Genomic DNA, 22,968 nt, shown 5'->3' on the forward strand with positions numbered 1-22,968 from the left:
GCATTTACAATAAAACTGTATTTATTTATATTTATAGCCTGAGTAAATGAACTCCAGTGCTTTTAAGGAATCAAGGTTTGAAAAGGATGAGACTTTTCAGAAAGTGATAAGGCATGTTCAGTGGCATTCCAGCAGTGTTTTACCTTGTCCTAGAGGGTCAGGGGTGGCACTTAACCTTGTGGCTGACAGTTCCCATTAAAGGACCTGCCAGAGTGGTAATTTTTATAAAGGGAACGACAGAACCCTGGATTATGTCACATAAACGATTGAACCAGTGGGTGTGGGTCTGTGATAGTAATTTACTTTTCTATTAAGTTTTTAATTTTAATTCTAATGTAGTTCACATAGAGTGTTATATTAGTTTCAGGTGTACAATACAGTGATTCAGCAGTTTCTGTACATTGTTCAGTGCTCATCACGATAAGCGTGCCCGTCATTCCCTTCACTGATTTCATGTGATAGTAATTTAAATGTCTCCACACTCTAATAGTACCTTGGTAGGTATAGTATATATACTTGGCCTCAAGGTAACTTGGAGAACCAACTGTTACTATATTAATAATATTACACCACGCTTTCATTTCTTTAAGGCAAATTCATCCATATGTGTTGTGGGTGGGCAGGACAGGAGAGGGAAGCAGGGCCCCCAAGCAAGTCCCCAGTGGCCTTCAGCAGCTGACAGTGGAGGTAAAGTTCTAACCGATGATTACAAAATTAAAAATGATTGAATGTGTGCGTTTCATCTCTCACTGAGACAAAGCTCAAATCCGGTGTAGTGTTGTGATTTAGATCATTCCACAAAATATTGTGTCACTCAAGAAACAGTAGCAACAGTTTCCACATCTTCAGGCTTAGGGGATTTTCAAAAGCGATTCGACAAGAGAGGATCTTTCCTTTATATAACTGCCTTTGCCATCTGGCCCACAAGGAAAATGGGACCCACCGTGTTTCACGTTATTTTCTTGGGAGGAATTGTTTATTTCTAAAAGTGAATGCTAATTGTGTTCCCTGTAAAGGACTTAGTATGTGCTTTTAAATTGGACTGGCTCAGACATTCAGTTTTGTATGCCTTTTTATTTCCTAGTCAACCGGTGAAAGAGGAGAGTTAAGTTGTGGCTGGGTGTTTCTTAAACTTTTTGATGCCAGTGGAATTCCTATTCCAGCAAAGTAAGTCGGCTGTATATTCCTTCCAAATGAGTAATTTTGTAGAAATTCATCATTTAGAATCTGCATACCTTAGGTTTGCAGAGTGTACATTCTGTTAGCATTTCAAAAATTTGTGGGGAGAGGGCTTTTAATGTTGATTGTAATGTGCTCTGAAGTAGTGTATGAAAACAGCATGCGCAGGGTCAGGAAGAAAGTATTTTAAAAGATGTTGAGGGGCTCCTGGCTCCTTCGATTAAGTGTCTGACTTCAGCTCAGGTCATGACCTCGCGGTTTGTGAGTTTGAGCCCCGCATCAGGCTCTCTGCTGTCAGTGCGGAGCCTGCTTTGGATCATTTATCTCCCCCTCTCTGCCCCTCCCCAACTCACTCACTCTCTCTCAAAAGTAAATAAACATTAAAAAAATTGTAAAAAATAAAAATAAAAACTAAAAGATTTTACTCTCTGCTGAAAATATTTTTTCAGTAATTTTCTGTGGTATTAGCACATTTCACAGTGCTGCAACAGAACCTAATTCTCTCCAGAGAGTGGGAAAGCGAAGTCCAGGGTCCCCAGGGTATCTGTGACTCCACCTTTCTTCTTCTTCTTCTTTTTTTTTTTTTAAGTTTATTTAGATATTTTGAGAGATAGTGCAAGTAGGGGAGGGGCAGAGAGAGAATGAGAGAGAAAGAGAATCCCAAGCAGGCTTGGCACTGTCCATGCAGAGTCCGATGCGGGGCTCGAACTCACGAATCATGAAATCATGATATGAGCTGCAGTCGGACGCTTAACTGACTCAGCCACCCAGGCACGCCCACCTTTATTCTAAAGGTGATACGTTGAAAGCGTAATGGCAATGACTATAAACGAATTCAAAACTTACGACCAAAAGACAAAAAACAAAAAACCAAATATTTACAATATTATACATAACAAATTATTATCGCTAATATAAAAAGGGCTCTAAAAAATGAGTAGGAAAGACAATTCAAATTTTTAAATGGGCACAAAAGAATCTAAGTCTAGGATATAAATAAGAAATTTACAGAAGAGATACAAATTGGCAGTCATCAGGATGGTGATTAAGATCCAAGGCTTGGAATTGTAAAATTCAGGGCTCTCATCCCGGCTCTGTCTGTGTAACTGTAAGCCAGGTTCCAGGCTCTTTAATGTGTGCAAACCTCAATTTCCTCTATCTTTAAAATGGGAGATTATAGGGGCGCCTGGGTGGCTCCGTCCGTTAAGCTTCCGACTTCAGCTCAGGTCATGATCTCACGGTCCGGGAGTTCGAGCCCCACGTTGGGCTCTGTGTGGACAGCTCAGAGCCTGGAGCCTGCCTTGGATTCTGTGTCTCCCTCTCTCTCTGACCCTCCCCCGTTCATGTTCTGTCTCTCTCTGTCTCAAAAATAAATAAACCTTGGGGTGCCTGGGTGGCTCAGTCGGTTAAGCGTCCGACTTCGGCTCAGGTCATGATCTCGCGGTCTGTGGGTTCCAGCCCCGCATCGGGCTCTGTGCTGACAGCTCAGAGCCTGGAGCCTGTTTCAGATTCTGTGTCTCCCTCTTTCTCTGCCCCTCCCCTGTTCACGCTCTGTCTCTCTCTGTCTCAAAAATAAATAAATGTTAAAAAAAGTTTTTTTTAAATAAATAAACCTTAAACAAAAATTAAAAAAAAATTAAAATAAAAAAATAAAATGGGAGATTATAATAGTTCCTACGCCAGAGGGTTATTATGAGGATTAAGTCAGATAATGCTCCCTGCCTTCTGTGGCTTCTACTTACATCCAGGGGTGGGCATGGCCTCTTTACCACAGGGCAGAGGTAAAAGTCCAGATTCCACTTCTCTGATGTCACCCTAGTGGTAAGGGGAGGGGCACCCCCTCAGAGGATGTAAGAGCCCAGACTGCTTGTGATTTAAAAGAAAATGTCTTTAAGAATGTCAAAGGTTTTTAGTTGTACCTAGTTAGGAGAGAGAAGTGTGTCTATTCCATCTTTCTAAAGCGAAGTCACGGCTATTTTTCTAAATGAGGTAGAAGCCTATGTACTGATACAGAAACATTTCGCATATGTATCATTATATGGACAAAGCAAGTTGCAGAATAGTATGCGTGCTGTGGCTCCACTTTTATTCATGGAAAGCTGTGTTTGTGTGGATATGTGGGCAGGTGGCCTCTGAGGAGCAGGACTAGGGAGGCAGTGCCATGGGATGAAAGAAGGCTTTTATCTTCTAGTTTCTACACTTAGGTAGTATGCAACTTAAAGAGAAACGTGTCAGTTTAGAGCTTTACTGTGTATATATATATATATTTGTTTGCGTTTGCATAGAAAAACGTAGGACAAGGGCCTTACCAGACTAGAGGGGACAGGATAGGGAGGGATTCTTTTGTTTTTTTTTACTTACCATTTCTATGCCGTGTAAACATTTGAAAAATACATTCAAAAACATATCACTGATACATTCATTAGCACAAGTCACTAAAGTGAAGACACTTTAACGGCATCAATTAATCTTTCTCATGTTAATGTGGGAAAATGTATTTTCTACAGTTCAAAGTTAAGAAAAAAGCTTAGGGCACCTGGGTGGCTCATTCAGTTAAGCGTCTGACTCTATGATCTCACGGTTTGTGGGTTTGAGCTCTGCGTCAGGCTCTGCTGGATCCTGCTTCGGATTCTGTGTCTCCCTCTCTCTCTGCCTCTCACTCACTCATGCTCTTTCTCTCTCTCTCTGTCTCTCTCAAAAATAAACTTTTTTTTTAATTTAAAAACAAAAGAAACTTTATTTACTGAGATAATACTTCATAGAGGAATCAGCAACTTTCATTCTCATTTAGCAATGAGACAAATAAAATGTCTGTGAATTTATCTGCCCTAAAAAAATATTTCACCATGAACTTCAATGTTTTAAAATGGAAACACGTGGTTTGCTATTCTTTTGTAGAACGTATGAACTCTTCTTGAATGGTGGCACCCCTTATGAAAAAGGTGTTGAAGTGGACCCTTCGGTATCCAGAAAAGGTACAGCTCTTAGGCGTTGCTTTCTCTCCTTTCCTTGCAAAGTAAACAGAAGATGCATCAGCAAGGGGGGCTATATTCTAATAAGCGTAGCATTCTTCACTTGAGTTCACATTTTTAAGAATAAGTCATTTGATAGTAAGATCCTAATCATTTTCCTAAGTGCTAATTTTCTTGGTGGCACATATGAGACTCTAATGTAGGAAATGAGAAAGCATGAGGACCCTTCGTTAATTCAATGCCTTCTCATTGAACACTGGACCGATGCTGGTGACCGCCACAGAATTCATAGAAGAGGCTAATTCGGAGGTTGCCTATCGCTAGGTTGAAAGACACAGATATTTCAAATTGTGGTCATAACATGCCACGTCACCTTCCAAAAATATCGAGCAGTTTTTAAATATATTCATTGACCAGGCACCGTGCTCGATGATGGTAAAATGGAGAGTAGGACAGATAGGGCTCTTGCCTCGTGGAGCTCAGCTCCTGACAGATTTGAAACTCCCCGTTTGCTTCTTAGACATCTCTGTCCTTGTTTCACGACTCGGACCACACGGCATTGCCGCTGCCCTGACAGTGCCAGCCCCACCTTCTTGGCACAGGAAGGGGTTTGAGACCTGGGACGCAGTAGGTTCTACTTAGAGACAGTCATGCTTTTTAACTTCCCTTTTTCCCTTTGTAATCTGGCAACGACGATGCTGTCCAAGCCCCCGATGGAGTGGCAGCTACAGACGCCAGTCAGGTGCCGTTAGGGAGGTCGGTAGGCTTCAATGCCATGCTTTCTCTCTTCATCGGCTCATTTAGGGTATGTGAGGGACTCCTGCTCTTCGTACAATTATTATTTATTACCCCAAATTTTTGTTTTAGTATCAAAGGTACTTTGTTTTATTATACTTACTGTCCCAAGCACTTAAAGTTTTGACACTTACTTATTTATTTTTTTAAAGCACATGGGAATGTTTTCCATCAGATGATGATGATGAGAAGGCAGCCTCAACTCCTAGTAAAACTGAGATCTTCGAACAGAAGATCAAGAAACTTACTAAGGTTGGTCCCCACTTACCTGGCCAGTAACTTGAGGTCCTTCAGGGTTTCTAGACCGTCTTGCTTTCGGCTTCTCCTCCTTCGTGGTCATCTTTCATTGGTTATTTTTTCCCTCATTAATTTGTCTGCCAGGATCAGTAGGGAAATAGAATGGTAATAAATTCAAATCATCTCACTTTTTGTTTACTAGTAGCTCGAGTGAGACATTTGGTCAGAAATAGTATAGAAACTTGGCTAAACGGGGCTTGCCAGCCTTGATCTTATCATTAGGGAACTTTTTTTTATGTCAGGTTAGTTGAGGTATGATTTATATGCCATAAAATTTGCCTTTTTTGGTTTCCAGTTCTTTGAATCTTGACCAGTGTATACTCTCATGTAACTACCACCACAACCAAGGTGGAGAATATTCCCATGTCTCTGAACAGCTCTCTCCTTTGTGGTCAGCTCCCTAGCCTCAGCCTCAGGCAGCCACTCATCTGGGTTTTTTTTTCCCCAGGAGTTTTGCCTTTTCCAGAATGTCATACAAATGGAATCATACTGTGTGTAACCTTCTGAGTCTGGCTTCCTTCACCCAGCATAGTGCATTTGAGGGTGTCACCCATATTATTAGAAGTTGGTATCAGAGGTTTGTTTTTTTGTTCTAAATAGTGTATTCCATTTGATAGATATACCGCAATGCATTTATCCAATCACTAATTGATAGACATCTGGGTTGTTTCTAAGTTTGGGCATTTATGAATAAAGCTACTCTAAATATTTGCAGATGAAGCTTTTGTGTGTGGACATAAACTATTTCTCAGCGGTATAAATACCTAGGTGCAGCATTCCTGGGTGTCTTTTTAATTTTATAAGAAACTTCCAAACTCTTCCAAAATGACTATAGCATTTTACACTCTCCGCAGCAATGTACAAGAGTTCCAATTACTCATATTCTTGGTATTAATCAATTTTTTTCATTTTGGCCATTTTAATAAGTAATGGGATCTCATAGTGGTTTTAATTTGCATTTTCTTTAGGTAGGCTTTTTAAATTTGTTTTATTTTTTAGTTAATTTTCTTTCATTGACTTATAGAGCCCTTTTTAGATTTTTTTTTTTATTCCAGTAATTAACTTACAGTGTTATATTACTTTCAGGTATACAATATAGTGATTCAGCACTTCCATACATTAATTACTCAGTGCTCATCACAAGTGTACTCTCAATCCTTTTCACTTATTTCAGGGAGCTTTTATACTAGTAGGTTCCCAGATCTATCACCTTCTAACTCAGTAACCTCTTGGACAAGTCATTTAACCATCTCTCTCAGGATCCCCATATCTACATCTTTTAAATGGGCATAATAGTATCAACTCCATAAAGCTATAATGAGGTTTAATGAAAAGAAAGTAAATAAAACACCTAGATTGTTTTTATAATATATGGCACATAGTAAAACACAGTAAGTGTTAGCTATAATTATTTACTATTATTATCTTACAGGTAGGTAACTGCAAATATAATGCCAGGTACATGGTACTGTGTTATAAAATTTGTTCAAATGAAGGTGTGCTATGTAGCTGGTAAGATCAGAGGGGGGTTTGAAATAGGCTTTGAAGGACTGGAGAGGTGCACACGTGAAGATATGCAGCGGTGGAGAAAGGGAACTTAACACAGAGGGCACAGGGTACACAAGAGGGCTGGAAGGGAACAGCAAGGCCTGGGAAGAGAAGCTGGTAAAGTTGACCTGCCCACCATGACTTGCCTCTTACTTGCTGATTATCAAGAAACAGAGTAATAGATGAAAAGTTGGCATAGCCTTCTGAATTGTTGTTTTCTCATTCTGGATCATGCCCTTAAATCTCATTCTGGATCTCATTCTGGATCATGCCCTTTAAATATTCCGTGTTCTTATATCTGATACTGAAATGTGTTTAAATTTTTTTTTTAACGTTTATTCATTTTTGAGACAGAGAGAGACAGAGCATGAACGGGGGAGGATCAGAGAGAGAGGGAGACACAGAATCTGAAACAGGCTTCAGGCTCCGAATTGTCAGCACAGAGCCCGATGCAGGGCTCGAACCCACAGACTGCGAGATCATGATCTGGGCCGAAGTCGGACGCTTAACCGACTGAGCCACCCAGGCGCCCCTGAAATGTGTTTTATAATTCTACTATTAACAGTTAAATCTTTCAATAACCATTAATAATGTGTTCATGGACATTATTCATTCTCTTGGTTTTTCCCCCCCTGGATGTTTATGGAGCCTGTAGATTCCCTTTTTTGGCCAATCTTTCCTTGGAAAATTGCTATTTTTCAAGATTAAAAAAAAAAGCACAGTAGCAGTCTTTGTAAAAGAAAAGCCAAAATCCTGTTTGGCTTCATTCTTCCTGCTTCTTCAGCCTTCCTCTTCTCATCTCATTGGTAAGCCTCCAACAGTCCCCAAGCACTCCCGAGCATATCTTTCAACTACAGCTCTTAATAGTGTTGCTTTGGCCCCAAATACGGGTTCCAAGATCCTTTTTACAATCTAGAGATCAGATCTGACTGGGCGGTGCGGAGGTCAGGTAAGCAGGCCCATGCTTCCAAAGCAATGAGCGTTCTTCATTTGCTGGTTCTCAAAGAAGGGTCCTGAGTCCTTGCCCTCCAGGTCGCAGGAACTAAGATGCTTGTTTGATTTCAGCACACAGTAGGAGCTTAAAACATGTTTGCTAAAGAATTTCAAAGTAGAAATCTTCCTGCTAGTATAAAAGTGTACTTCTCGGGAGCTCTGCTCTGCCTCCCGCTATTCCCAGCCTCCCCCCACCCTTGACTGCGTATGTGCTCTTCTCTTCTCCCAGAGCTCAAGAGAGGGACCTGAGCACCGTCTTGAATTGCCACTCCACTCCGCATGATCCGGAAATAAGTGTGCCCAGTAGTGTCCAGTGTGGGCTGGTGCAGCCTAGGCTCAGCTGATTCTCGTAGAGACCGGGCCATGGGCACAGAGAATCCAGAGGCCCCCACCGGGCTGTGTGTAAGCTGTGCTGGGGGTCTGTGGTGAAAGACTGGGAACCAGCATAGGAGCTTTGGGGCGTTTCTGCTCTGAGCCTGCACAGAGGTGGAGACTGAGGCGGGACCGATCCATCTCAGTCCCCTTTCCTCCCCTGACCGCCATCTTCAGTGGATGGGAGAGGAAGCAAATAACGGTGCCAACAGCCCTCCTCCTCTCCTTCAAAAATACATTCCACCTCTGTCCCCACCCTCCGGTGCTTAAAGAACTCCACCTTTGTTTAGCCAGACTCCCCTGCTGAAAGGAGAAAAGACAGAAGCTTTTAACGGTATGCCTAGGGACATACTACAGAGCACACAGACCCAAGGTTGGGAAGCCCAGTGAGAGTTTGCCTTCCTGCCCAGTTTTACCCAGTGTCCTTGCGACTCGGCTTCCTACTGCCCTCTCACCAGCCAGCAAGCAGTCTTATGTGTGTGTACCTTTGGATGTCAGCAGAAATACAAATTAATCAATGTAGACACATCTCTTTTACCAAAGAGCACCAGAATCCTGCCCATTGGACTCCTTTTGTGGGGACAGTTGTAATCATCATGACCCTCTCGGCATGAGATGAAAGAGGGAGCAAATAGATCCTTCAGTTTCACCAAGTCTCGCCATTCTAATTTTGGAGCTGTTTTTCGATGGACTTTAACCTGATGTGATTTGGCCAAAGGCAAAGGCCCCGATGAGGGAAAGCCCTGAATTTAGACCCAGACCCCCAGTGCATGAGTTCAGAATGCCAAGAAATACCCGTCTGTGGAAGTAGGCTGGGTGCATGTGTATAAATTTGCTGGAAACTTGTCTGTCTTTGCCTTTTTGATGTATCCCATCTTTTTTTCTCCTTTACTCCCATTGTATTGTTTCTAAAAATAAATGAGATAATAGTGCTACTAGCCTGGGCCCCATTATTACGTTCATCGCCCTTCTGCCATCAGAGTTTGCTGGCGGATGGGTGAGATGAGAAAGAAGTACGTTTTTACTTCTACAGCTTAGCCAACCTTAGTAGCTCAGAGCTTCCTGCTTGTCTTGGGTTTGGGGAAAGCAGAGGATTTTCCTAAAGAGGACTAATAAAGTGCAGCAGTACTGCCTCATGTTGTGGGGAGGTGCCAGAAGGAAAGGAGTGCCCACACTGTGGGAGGAACGGAGGCCTCTACAGCAGGCTGGAAGTGATGCCAGCTAGACAGAGCAGGCGGCTCCGTGAGAGGAGCAGGAAAAATGGAAGGAAGGTTCCACCCCTTCCTCTAGCAAAATCAATGGCTGTTCTTCGGCATGAGACATGGTTTGGGCACGCAGCTGAGACACTGCCCAGATGGGCCACAGACCAGAGGGCGGGATGTGGAACAACCCTTAGGAATCACAGCCGAACACTGAGGAGGCATGTGGTGCCTTTGTGGCCGGTCTTTGCAATCCAGGTCAGACGTAAGACAAGAATTGTAGCAGGGTCGGAAAGCAACAGTTTCTATAGACCAAATGCTATATGTGAATGTAAGAGAACCTGTCTTACATTTTTGCATGTTTCTAGAAATGCAGGGGTTAGGAAGTGGTCAAGGCTATTTGTTAAATTCCATGCAGCTACCCCTGGGGAACCCATTGCTTCAGCACCACCTTAAGGGTTACATTCATTCTGTTCTCTTCCGACAGGCCGGAAGCCCGAGTGTTACCTCTGGGATTGATGGCCCTTCCTTCTAAAATACTTACCCTAGAAACTAAAAGAACTAATTTACAAAAGTTGAAATGTCTTTTTTGACTTTGGGTGGTTCTTCTTAGCCCAAAAATATTCTCCTCCTTGAGAGAGGACATTGTTTGCAAGGTTTTCAAGATTTCCTATGCGGTCATTCTTTATGCTTAGTGACAGAGTTCGTGTATTTCTAAAAATAACATTTAGAATACGTATATTTAGAATGGCTCAAAACATTTTCTTGAATATCTTCTAAGCTTAGCTTTGTAAGTGAGCATTTAGTGTATGTCATGCATCAGGATTATAAAATACTCACTTGTCGTGTTCCCAGATTATTATTTTGAAATAATATTGAAATTTTGTTTCTATTTTTTTAAGTATTTTCTTCTTTTTGGTGCTATTGTATATGGAATTGGTTTTACTTTTCTTTTCAAATTGTTCACTGTCAGTGTGTGGAAACATGACTAATTGATGTATGCTGAATTTATATCCAATAACTTTGCCGAATCTGTTTATTCAAACAGTGTTTTGTGGAATCTTTAGGGTTTTCTACATATAAGACCATGTTGTCTGTGAACAGAGATCATTTGACTTCTTCCTTTCCAATTTGGATAACTTTTATTCCTTTTTCTTGCCGGGGGCTCTAGCTAGGACTTCCACTATTGTATTGAATAAAAGTGGTGAAAGCAGGCATCCTTGTCTTGTTCCTGATCTTAGAGAAAAAGTTTTTGGTCTTTCACCATTGAATATGATGTTAACTGTGGGATTTTCATATGTGGCCTTTATTATGTGGAAGTAGTTTTCTTCTATTCCTAGAATCGTTGAGTGTTTTTATTATGAAAAGGTATTGAATTTTGTCAAATTCTTTTTCAGCATCAAATGAGAAAATCATATGGGTTTTTCCTTCATTCTGTTAATGTGTAGTGTATTACATTGACTGACTTTTTAATGTTGACCGACCCTTGCATCCCAGGAATAAACCCCACTTGTTCGTAGTGTATAAACCTTTCAGCATGCTGTTGAATCCTGTTCGCTAGTTTTTTGTTGAGGATTTTCGCATCAATATTTATCAGGGATTTTCGTCTCTAGTTTTCTCATGTATCTGGCTTTGGTATCTGAATAACGCTGGCTTCAGATCATGAATGTGGAAGTATTCCTTCCTTTTCAATTTTTTGGAAGACTTTGAAAAGGATAGGTATTGATTTTTTAACTATTTGATAAAATTTACCAGTGAAGCCATCTTGTCCTGGGGGGTCTTTGATTATTGATTCAATCTCAGATTTTCTATTTATTCCTCATTCAGCCCTGGTAGGCTTTGTGTTTCTAAGAATTTGTCCATTTCATCTAGATTATCCAACTTGTGGATGTACAATTATTCATAGTACTGTCTTATAATCCTTTTTTTATTTTTATAAAATCAGTAGTAAGATCTCTTTTCATTTCTGATTTTGTGACTTGAGTCTTTTCTTTTTTTCTTAGTCCTCTAGCTAAAGGTTTGTCAATTTTGTTGATCTTTGCAAAGAACCAACTCTTGCTTCATTGACTTTTGTTATTTTCTCTTCTCTTCTTTGTTCATCCCTGCTCTAATCTTTATTATTTCTTTTCTGTTGCTACCTTTGGGTTTGATTTATTTCTCTTTTCTAATTCTTTAAGGTTTAAAGGTAGGTGGTTGATTTAAGATCTTTCTTCTTAATTAATGGAAGCATTTATAGCTGTATATTTTCCCTCTTAGCTTAGCACTCTTTCCACTGCATCCCATTAGTTTGGGTATGATGTGCTTTCATTTTATTTGTCTCAAGATATTTTCTAACTTTCCTTGTGAGTTCTTCTTTGAGCCAGTGATTGCTTAAGAGTGTGATGGTTAATCTCCACATATTTGCGAATTTTCTAGTTTTCCTTCTGCTATTTCTAGTTTCATTGCATTGTGATAAAAAAAAAAGGTGCTTTATATGATTTCAGTCTTTTAAATTATTAAGATTCATAAGTACCCTAACATAAGATCTGTCCTAGAGAATGTCCCATGTACTCTTGAGAAAAATATGTACTCTGTATTACTGAGCAGAGGATTCTATATGTGTCTTCATTACAGTTGGTCTACAGTGTTAAGTCTTCTGTTTTTGTATTGATCCTTTGGTTGTTTTATTCTTTATTGAAAGTGGTGTATTAAAGTCTCCTACTGTGGTTATAGATCTATTTCTCTCTTCAATTTTGTTGATGTTTGCTTTGTATGTTTAGGAGCTCTAATGTTTGTTGCATATGTTTATAATTGTTATATCTTCTTGATGCATTGGCCCTTTTATCATTCTTTAATATCCTTCTTTGTCTCTTTTAAGTTTTTTTGGCTTAAAGTCTATTTTTTCTGATATTAATATAACCACCCCTGCTCTCCTTTGTTAACTATTTGCATGGAGTATCTTTGTCTATCCTTTTCACTTTCAACCTCTGAGCATCCATAGATCTAAAGTGAGTCTCGTATAGATAGAATATAGTTAGATCCTGTTTTTCTATTCGTTCTGCCAATCTGTGTCTTTTTATTAGGGAGTTTAATCCATTTATATTTAAAGTAATCACTGATAGGGAAGGACTTAGTATTGCCATTTTGTTATTTGTTTTTGTTTTTTTTACATCCTCTGGGGGTGTGGGGGTTGTCCCTCATTTTCTCCTTTAAGACCTTCCTTTGTGTTTGATTGATTTTTTTTATAGTGACACATTTTGATTACCTTTTCATTTCCTTTGTGTATATTCTATAGATTTTTTTTCTTTGTGGTTACCATGAAGATTACATATTACATGTTTAAAGTTATAACAATCTATTTTAAACTGACACGAACGTAACATCAATATTTAAATTTTCTTCTGTTTTTGAGCCCTTACTATGGACGAGGCATTGCATTAAGCACATCACATTTGTCTCATGTTAATTCTTTGAGTAATCGGAAATGGAGGTATTACTATCTGAATTCTACAAGTGAGGAAACCAAAACACAAGGAGAATAATTAATTAACCCAAAGTCACATAGCTAGGAAGAGGCAAAGTCAGAATTCAGTCCAGATCTGTCACACCCTCCCACATTCCACCCAGCAACATGAACAGTTTGAGCTCATGTTTCCTTTTCATTCATCACATCAGCAGGGGTGGCCACATGGCTTTGTCAAAACTTGTAGCTGACTAGTCCCTTTCTTCCCAAAACACATAATTTACAACTTTTCTTTTTTATTTAACATTTAACATGGGCATATGTGCTAAAATGGAAATACAAGAGTGGCAAGACCGAGTTCAGGCTTGAAAGTGTAACATTAGTTTTCTGAAGTTTACCGTGGGCAACTTATAGTGGAAATTTTCCTGAAAATTGTTAACATCTTTTTTCCAATAATGAAGCAAATCTTAGAACTGTCCATTAAAGTAGTAAATACATATTTTAAAAACACCATAAGTTGGATCGTAGGGGTTTATCTAACGAATACTTGTTTTTCTTCTGTAACAGTTTACTGCCAGAAACATTAATTGGAAGTATGTGTTCCATTCATTTGTTGATATTTTATCGCCAAATTCTTGGAGATGTACTCCTGAAAGACAGGATGAGCATGCAAAGTGCTGGTAAGAGGTCTTTGCAATTTCCTTATGTACTTTGAGTAAATGTGACCTATGCTTTGAGTAAATGTGACCTATGCCAACTTTTATCTTCTGCTTCTGAAGGTTCATTCAGAATAAAATGTTTAGAATAGCATTGATGTCGCTAAATTACTTCACATGCAAAGCATTGTTTTCCATTGTGCACCTGTGTGTACCCTGTGTTAGTTCAGTGTATATTCTGTTCTTTACAATATGCATATCTTCACATTACAAATTCTGGAGATTTGATGTGCTTGCTTCGACAGCACATATACAAATTCTGGAGATTTGAGATACTAAAACTCAGATACAATCACATTTCCCCTCAATGTTTTGGATAATCTGTTTTTACCACATGTTTGATATGCGCATCATCTTTTTGGGAAGAGACTGAAATCACCCAGAATAACTGGTTCTTAATGCACAATGTTTAAATATCAACAGACTAGTTAAAATTGAATATAGGAAAGAGGTATTCAGATGTTCTATTATTTATTCTTGTATCTTCTTTGTAAGCTTGAAACTTTTTCCCAGTAAAATGTTAAAAAATAATTTTAAAAAATCAATGACTTGTCACGTATGATTGAACTTATAAAGAGATATACATGTTATAAGAATTACCTCTAAAAAAAGAGTTTAGTTTTAATGAGTAGTCTTTGAACTCAGTAAATCAGTAAGCAGATATGTATTGAGTGGCCTCCTCTATGTCAGGCACTGTGCTGAGCCCAGTGATGGATGAGACAGGCACGAGCATCCGTCCCCTGGTGGACTGACGGACTTCAAACGCAAAATTACATGAATCATCCTTTTCAACCTTCTAAAATAAGTTTCTAAAGGAAGAAAGCCAGGGTGCCTGGGTGGCTCAGTTGGTTTAGCATCTGACTATTGATTTCGGCTCAGGTCACAATCCCAGGGTCACGGAATTGAGCCCCGCGTTGGGCTCCATGGTGAAAGTGGAGCTTGCTTTGGATTCTTTCTCTCTTTCCCTCTGCCCCCCTCCTCCCTACTCACACTCTCTCTCTAAAATAAAAAATAAAAATGAAGGAGGAAAGCCAACAAGAGCATACACTGGGAAGACCTGCGGGAAGTCTCTGGGTGAGTAATATTCAAGATAAGACCTGAGAGAGGAGTTAGAGGTGTGGGGCAGGTTGCATGTCTGGGCAGAGGGGCCAGCGTGTCTAAAGACCTGAGGCAAGACAATGCAAGTGTGTTGGAGGGATCGCAGTTGAAAGCCAGTGCGGCTGGAGCGGAGTGAGCAAGACGAAGGACCCTATGATAGCTTAGTTCTCATGGACAGGTGGAGTTCATGGTTAGACAGGAGGCCTTTCCCAGAGACTTAGCTCCTGGATAGGTAGATAGAAATGGAACTCAAAATTAGGGAAGTCCCGCCATTTCTCAAGGAATAATTATAACTCCAGGGAAGGACAATTTAAGCTTTCTTGTCATCACTTGACTGTGAGTTTATTTCGATGACTTTAGCAAAACTTCTTGAATGATCTGACTTTTAGAGAGGATTGATATGACTTCTAAGAGAGGATAAAGCTCATTAACTTTTCTGTTGGGAAGGAGGTGAGTCAGAACCGTTGTCATCAATTGAATCTGACCATCAGAGCAAAGCTAATAAGACCTAGAGGGAGGATTTCCCTTTACTGAGGACACAAGATTGTAGAATACATTACCCAGGCCATTTCAAGAATGGCCTGGTGGACTGGAGTCAGGCCTAAGCAGCCTGATGCTTATTGGTTCCTGCTCAGCCTTCCAAGAGCAGGGTGCGTCCTAATTGGTTCCTTTTTTTTTTTTTCCCCAGGATAGTTAACATACAGTGTTATATTGTTTCAGGTGTATGGTATTGAGAGAGACAGAGACAGAGTGCGAGTGGGTTAGGGGCAGAGAGAGAGGGAGACACAGAATCCGAAGCAGGCTCCAGGCTTCAAGCTGTCAGCACAGAACCTGATGTAAGGCTCAAACTCATGGACCACAAGATCATGACCTGATCTGAAGTCAGACACTTAACCGACTGAGCCACCCAGACGCCCCAGGGATTCAACAATTCTATACGTTACTCATCACATAAGTGTATTCTTAATCCCCTTCACCTATTTCACTCATACCCCCACCCATCTTTCCTCTGGTAATCATCCATTTGTTATCTATAGTTAAGAGTCTATTTCTTGGTGGGTTTTTTTTTTGTCTGTTTTGTTTCTTAAATTCCACATATGAATGAAATCATATGGTATTTGTCTTTCTCTCACTGATTTCACTTAGCATTATACCCTTAGGTCCATCCATGTTGTTGCAAATGGCAAGATTTCATTCTTTTTTATGGCTGAATAATATTCATATATACATATATGTATATATGTATATCTCTTCATTCACCTACCGATGGACAGTGGGCAGCTTTCATAATTTGACTATTGTGGATAATGCTATAATAAACACAGGGGCACATATCTTTTCAAATTGGTGTTTTTGGATTCTTTGGGTGAGTACTCACTAGTGTAATTGCTGGATCGTATGACAATTCCATTTTTAGTTTTTTGAAGAAGCTCCACACTGTTTTCCACAGTGTCTGAACCAGTTTACATTCCCACCAACGATGCATGAGGGTTCCATTTTCTCCACGTCCTCCCCAGTACTTGTTGTTTCTCGTGTATTTGATTTTAGCCATTCTGACAGGTGTGAGGTGGTATCTTATTATAGTTTTGATTTGCATTTCCTTGATGATTAGTTATACTGAACATCTCTTCATGTATCTGTTGGTCATTTGTAGGTCCTCTATGGAGAAATGTCTGTTTGTCTTCCCATCATTGAGTTGGATTATTTGTTTTTTTGGTGTTGAGTTGTATCAATTCCCTAACTGGTTCCTTTCACCGTGCCACAGTTATATCATAAGAAGGAAAGAGAGGTTGGAAACACAGCATAGAAAGAAGAACAAAATTTTCTAGTCTTCTTCTGTGCAAAGCCACTTCTGCCCTAAAAGCTCTGTCTGCTTGGTACAAGACTCATTTCAGAACTCCCTGGCGTATGGATATAGCAGCAGATGGAGATTGAGCAGACAGCTCTGAGACTTCCTAGAGGTTAAAGTGTGCAGAATATGTTATCAACAAAGCATGTGGCACAATAATTTTCCTCTGAATGAATGTTTTTATGTCTATGGCAGCCAAATACATTGGATGAAACTTATGTAAAATCTCTTCTGTTCTTTCATATTTCAGACCTAATTAGTAACCCAGTGTTGGCCACCTTCCCCAAGCTCTTGGAGCAGCCTGACATGATGGACGCACTCAGGGTGGGTAGCACGAATCATGACGGAAACCCGGTGGGTTCTAGAAGCAGTAAAACACACCGTGTCAGTGAGTTCTGACCCCTGCTCTAGGGGTTTTTGTCCTACTTGGACAATGTCTCTCGATCCCTGTCCATTTGTCTAGCTAACCTGGTCTCATCCTTCCTCAGTATGAATGCTGCTTCCCCAGGGCTGCCTTCCCTGTCCCAGCGAGCAGGTGGAGCACCTGCTGTATACACTATTGCACTCTCTTGCCTGTTGTTTGCTCCTTGGCTTAAGATGGCCACTGACCATGTCCTGAGAGCAAAAATCCGAAATGATTTGTTAGATAAACTCTTCTGAGTTTTCAGAAGAGAATCAAGGCATGCATATCATTTTTATTTCAATTCAACATCTACTGCCTGCTATGTGAAATAGCAACCGGGTATGAGTTTGAACCACATGAAACCTCGAATTTTCGGCCATTTTTTGGCTTCCAAAAATGGCAGTTTCATAAGGTTTAATTTAACATATCAGAGATAACAAATATTAGGAGTCCCTTATGCCTACAAAGCAGTACTCAGATAACCCAGAAAGTGCCACTGACCATGTATAACCCAGTCCTTGAAGATTTAAAGAGGGCAGCAAAGAAGGACCAGGAATCTGTTCCAGAAGAGGTCCTTGGTGAGATAGACCTAATAACTGGAGCCAAGGTGGATTTTGACATGCTGAGATGGGAGGAGAAGACATTACAGCTAGAAGGATCAGCATGAGCAAATGCTTTGAAGCATAAAGGGATAGAGAATATTCTATTTGTGATCCAGTTTGGCATGTAAAACGTGTCCGCGGATGGGCAAGGTTGGTCTGAGTCTCACACTGCCAGTGAAGAGCGTGTGTGGTAGGCAGCAGGTAATGTGCACAGGTTCTGCTGTAGGACAGCTCCTGACACGGCAGGGTGGAAAAGTACACGTGCGAGAGAGAGGTGAGCTATGCTGGGAGGTGATTCCTGTCAAAAAGGATAGAGGTCGTAAGGGCCTGACAGAGCAATGGAAGGGGGAAGCAGTCACCTCCAGAGATTTTTTTTAGACTGGGAAGCTGATCTCATATGATGGTTTGTCTGGCTTTGGGGTGTCCACAGTAACAATGAAGTTTTCAGCAAAAAGACTTAAGAAAGTATTCATGGCCTGTGATTATCCGTAACTTCAGACAAGTTCATTTGGCACTATCATTAGATAACGCAGAATTTCTCTTTTTTCCCCCCACAAAGTCATCAGTGTCATACTATTTATTCATTATACAGAACACAGGGACATTGACTCATTCAACAAATATTTTACGAGAGCTCACTGCAGCTGAGGCACTGTGCAAGGTGCTGGCATACTTCTCTAGGTGTGTAACAGTCACAGAATCCGGGCATTGGAGTGAGGGTGGAACCTTAGCGCTGATCTAGTCTAAATTCTGCATTCCCTGATGAGCAGATAGCTCAGAGAAGTGCACTCAGGTCAGCCTTGGGCGTGTCCAGACAGGCCACAGGCTCAAGGAAAGGCATGTAGATAAGGTCATTCGTACACATTGTTAAATGGGAAAAAAAAAAAAAAATTGAGTCGTAGTAAGCGTATTTAAATATATATTTACATGTATATATCTGCCTGTAAAAATATCTGGAAGAATAGACTCTAGAAAAGGAATACTGATTACCTTTGGATCATGAGTTAAATAATAAAAATAAAAAAGAGTGGTTTATTCTTACGCTCTTGAGCCTTGTCTCCATGGCACACCATATGACTCAGAGTCAGCCAGGCTGTGCGGTGGTAGCTGACCCAGGTTTGTTTCTCACTCGTGGTACCTAGCCAGCACGGAGCAGTGGAAGACCCCGCTCCGTAGTCACCCAAGGGTGCAGGCTGTCGGAGGCTCCAGTTTCTTACAGCATCGTCTGGAACAAGCAGCTTCCTGTGTTGCTGGTTACACCTGCAGGAGAAGAGAGAATAGGGGATTGTCCTTGGCCTTTCCACCACCTTTGCCCTGAAGGGGCACGGGCCATCTCTGCTCATGTTTCATTGGCCAGCACCAATCACTTGGTGGTTAATGGCCCCACTTAACTTGAAGGGAGCTGGGAGATGGAGTCTTCTCCTTGCTCCAGAAGGAAGAAGTGGACCTTGGTATACAGTCGTGACCCTCCACACACCCCCGTTTGCTGTTTGCCACTGACTTACTATAAGTGAACCACCCTACTGCTTGCTGATGGCTCATGAAAACTGAGGGAGGACCTTGACACAACTAGCAAACAACAGGCACATTTTTCCAGACAATAAGTCGAAAGCTGCTAAGTGGTAGTCTTGTGAAACCAGATACCTTTTAAGGTTCACATTATGAAGCGTGTGAGCCTCCTAGGGTCACCTTCTCTAAGTTTAGTTTGCTGTTGGTGTTTTAATAATAATGAGAACACCTGGCCTGTTTGGTAAAGCACCCTGGCTCTCTAAGGGTCCTCTTCAAACTCTCCAGGACCCACGGGTGCAGCATCAATGGGGTGGTGGACCACAATCTCATAAGGTGGTTCTTTTGTGGCAATAACTGGCCATTCATGGTAACAGGTCATGGTAAATATGACCATCCCAAGACCTGGCTCATTAGGGGCACAGCTTGTCGTCTCTTGGTAGGAAACTTCTCTTTCATTTCATGGAGAATCTCGTTCTTGGTCCCATATGTCATATCCATACCCCAGGGCCTCCCTACTGATAAAAGGGCTGATGCTTTCATGGAATCCATGAAATCGGGCACCAGCAGGAGAATACCTACAAACAGACACAGAACAGTGGCTGGGAATAAGCAGCCACGAGAATGGGCACATCCCTCTTGCTCACTGTTTGCCCGGAACTAGCACTGAGAAAGTCTTCAGTTCATATGTCTGTGGGACTAGTTGAACTCTGGGTTTTTTACTTCTTTAAGGAAGCTTGTGTGATGCTTTGTGGACAGATGGGAGTATTTACTTGCAAAGCTGTACCTCATTTTTATCTCCCTCTGATCCCCGTCATCGTCATGGCAGACAGAATTGCCGAGAAGAATGGTATTTGGCAGAGCTTTCTATTTCCATTACTGTCTGAACTTAAAACCTTCATAGTATGTTATTGTTCAGGTGCTGTGTTTATGCATTTTGCAAGGATGTGTTAGTGTTTCACTGATTGCATTCTTAAATTAGTTTCAACTTGTAAGAACCATGGTGTTTCTGAGGTATCTTTCACCGCCTGGTCAGCCTGGCTCTGGGTCACTAGCAGTAGGTGCCTACGGATTCACTTCTTACACGTGTAGGGTCCGTACAGCGTTTTTAACCCTGTCCATACGATTAATTACCATGAAGTTGTAGAAGTGGGGCAAAGGCTTGTGAATACTCAGATTAATATGATATTTTGATTTGCTTTTTAGAGTTCGTGGGCTGAGAAAGAAAGCACATTAAAGAGATCAGAGAAGGTAATGCCATTTTCCACGCTGAACTGAACATTTGCAGTGCTCACTGCTTGCTTGCACATGCTAATAATGCCCGTCTTAGCCAGAGGAGCCAGAGTCATAATCCCTCTTAACCAGTTAAACTGTCATCATGGTTGCAAAGACATGTTCCAAGAAGGGTTTGGGTGAGCAATTCCTGATGTGAAAAGAAACACTCGATCAAAACAATCATTTCAGACCGGTGAGTGTGTTATTTGAGGAGAAGTTTCTAAACAAAGTTGCCAGTTGGCTATCAGATTCCTCTTATTTAAAAAAATTCCTCTAGCTCTCAAAGTTTATATCACGTAAGGAGAAGGGAAAAGAAGATTGGCCTAAGCTGTATAATACATTTAAATACTGCACGGCTCATGCTTACATTACCATAGAGGCTTGGTGATTACCAAATAAAACTTGTATTTATCAGTGAGTAATGGCTTCACTGCTCTAATCCAGGGTTGACAAACTTTTTCTGTAAAGAGCCACATAGTAAATATTTTTGGCTTTTCAGGCTGTAAGGTCTCTGTTACAATACCCAACTCTGCTATTGTGGCACAAAGGCAGCTACAGACTACGTGTAAACGTCCGAGTGGGGCTGGGTTTCTATAAAACTTTATTTAGAAACAGAGGTAGTGGGCTGCATTTGGCTCATGGTCCATGGTTTCTGTACTTCAAGTCTAAAGAGTTAACTATCTGCAAGGAACATGGGAGAACAAACTAAAAATCTTAAAAATTTTTCAAAACATAAACTGTGTTTTATACAATATATATTATATGTGTAATATATATAATACATATACTGTATGTATGATATATACATATACATACACTGTGTATATGCGTGTGTGTGTGTGTGTGTATATATATATATACATATATATATATACGTGTATATATATATATATAAACGATATTGCATCCTTATTTGAGCAAAGACCATCTGACCAGTACCATCTACACTTGACCTCTGCTGAAACTGGCAGATTTAATGCTTTTCGAGGACAGCAGTAGACAAGGTGCTGGGCCTCAGGCCCGTAGAAATTGTCCTCACACATGGTTGCTTTGAGAACAGTATCTATGGGCAGATCTGCTATGTATAGTATCTCCCCCTTCCGACTGCTGTGCTTCCCGAGAGCCCCACCCCAGCCTGCCAGTGTCAGGGTTGACTGGTTATGACTGCCGTACTCTTGTTATCTGGGGAGAGTCTGCACATTCTTCCTCCTTGGGTCTCCTTCCTCTGGATTTCATGCTGCCCTTCTTTTATAACAACTTAACTCTGTCTCTGATATGCTATAATCTAATTAACTGGATACAGCTACCTTCACGTTGTGTTTTGGTTATGTTTACCTGGAACCACACCCTTACCACCAGAATTAGATTTCAGCACCCCAGTGTCCTTGATGGCGTGTGTGGGGGCACCCTCAGTGGAGCTTAGGAGACACCCTGGTCTCAAAGAGTCACCCACAGACTCTCAGGGAGAACAGCTTCTCTCTCCTCCACGGTGAGTCTTGCTTGCTTCCATTTCAGAAAGTGCTGTTTCCCGACTGAGTAGCTGGTTCAGAGCCAATTACTTGCAGGCACAAATGGCACCCTCCGTCCCACCCCTTAGGTGGATTTTAGTCTACAGAGTTCATAGAATGTAACACTTAAAAAGTAATGATGTAGATCCACTCACAGTTATTTCTGATGGTGGTGTTTTCCCAGAGAGACAAAGAGTTCCTGAAGGCCATGTTTCTCCTGGTGTATCACAACTGCATGGTACCTCTTCTGCACTCCACACTCCTGCCCCCATACAGGTGGGCAGAAGAGGAGACAGAGGCTGCCCGGTGGAAGGTTATCACCGACTTCCTGAAGCAAAACCAGGATGGTGAGGGTGGTCTACAAGCTCTGCTTTCGCCACATGGAGTCCACGAACCTTTTGACATTTCAGAGCAGACCTATGACTTCTTGGGTGAGTTAAGAAAGAACACAGCCTGACAGTGGTGGCCCTTGACCCTCAGCTTCCCACTGAATGGATGGACCCTCCTCGATGGATCCTCCTGAATAAAAGGACAGAACCGAAAGTGACCATTCCATTGTAACTTAGGCTCTGTTCTTTTTTGTACGACCACATTCTATAAAAAAAATACTTAACCTGAGAATTTGAATATGTGTGAATACAATAAAATACATTTCATAAAGAAATGGCGTTATCGAAATTTAGAGAAATTTTTTTTTCAAGAACCAAGTAACTTTAAGTTGACTATATCCATAGATTTCTATAAAAGCAAGATTTTATCAAAAGCTAAATTTATGATCATTCAAGAAAGTGAAAATGCAAATAAACTATTGGGACTACATCAAAATAAAAGGCTTCTGCACAGCAAAGGAAGCAACAAAACTAAAAGACAGCCTACTGAATGGGAGAAGATATTTGCAAATGATATCCAATAAAGGCTTAGTATCCAAAACATATAAAGGACTGATGCAACTCAATACCCCCAAAATAAATAATCCAGTTTGAAAATGGGCAGAAGACATGAACAGACATTTCTCCAAAGAGGACACACAGATGGCCAACAGACACTTGAAAAGATGCTCAACATCACTGATCATAAGGGAAATACAAATCAAAACTGTGATGAAATATCACCTCACATCTGTCAGAATGGCTAAAATCAAAAACACAAGAAACAACAAGTGTGGGTGTAGATGTGGAGAAAAAGGAAGTCTCATGCACTGTTGGTGGGAATGC

At 40.9% G+C, this 22,968-nt stretch overlaps 1 protein-coding gene across 5 annotated transcripts in view; it reads left to right on the forward strand.

Annotated features, from left to right (window-relative positions):
- The window catches only part of NPHP1 (nephrocystin 1), a 59,221-nt gene extending 36,802 nt beyond the window's left edge, over positions 1-22,419 (forward strand). For 3 of the 5 annotated variants that reach the window (XM_019445515.2, XM_019445507.2, XM_019445526.2), the window contains exons 14-20: positions 1,085-1,167; positions 4,078-4,154; positions 5,099-5,198; positions 13,365-13,477; positions 16,711-16,784; positions 20,178-20,222; positions 21,939-22,419. In XM_019445515.2, the coding sequence (XP_019301060.2) occupies positions 1,085-1,167; positions 4,078-4,154; positions 5,099-5,198; positions 13,365-13,477; positions 16,711-16,784; positions 20,178-20,222; positions 21,939-22,211 (765 nt within the window). In that variant the 3' untranslated portion in view covers positions 22,212-22,419. Of the gene's footprint in view, positions 1-1,084; positions 1,168-4,077; positions 4,155-5,098; positions 5,199-8,013; positions 9,093-13,364; positions 13,478-16,710; positions 16,785-20,177; positions 20,223-21,938 lie in introns of those variants that run through there. The other 2 variants (XM_019445534.2, XM_019445542.2) reach the window with 2 other exon arrangements.
- Positions 22,420-22,968: the final 549 nt, after the last annotated feature.

Source organism: Panthera pardus, unplaced genomic scaffold (genome assembly GCF_024362965.1).
Source record: "Panthera pardus isolate Hobbes unplaced genomic scaffold, ASM2436296v1 HiC_scaffold_26, whole genome shotgun sequence".
In the NCBI taxonomy this organism is placed as follows: Eukaryota; Metazoa; Chordata; class Mammalia; order Carnivora; family Felidae; genus Panthera; species Panthera pardus.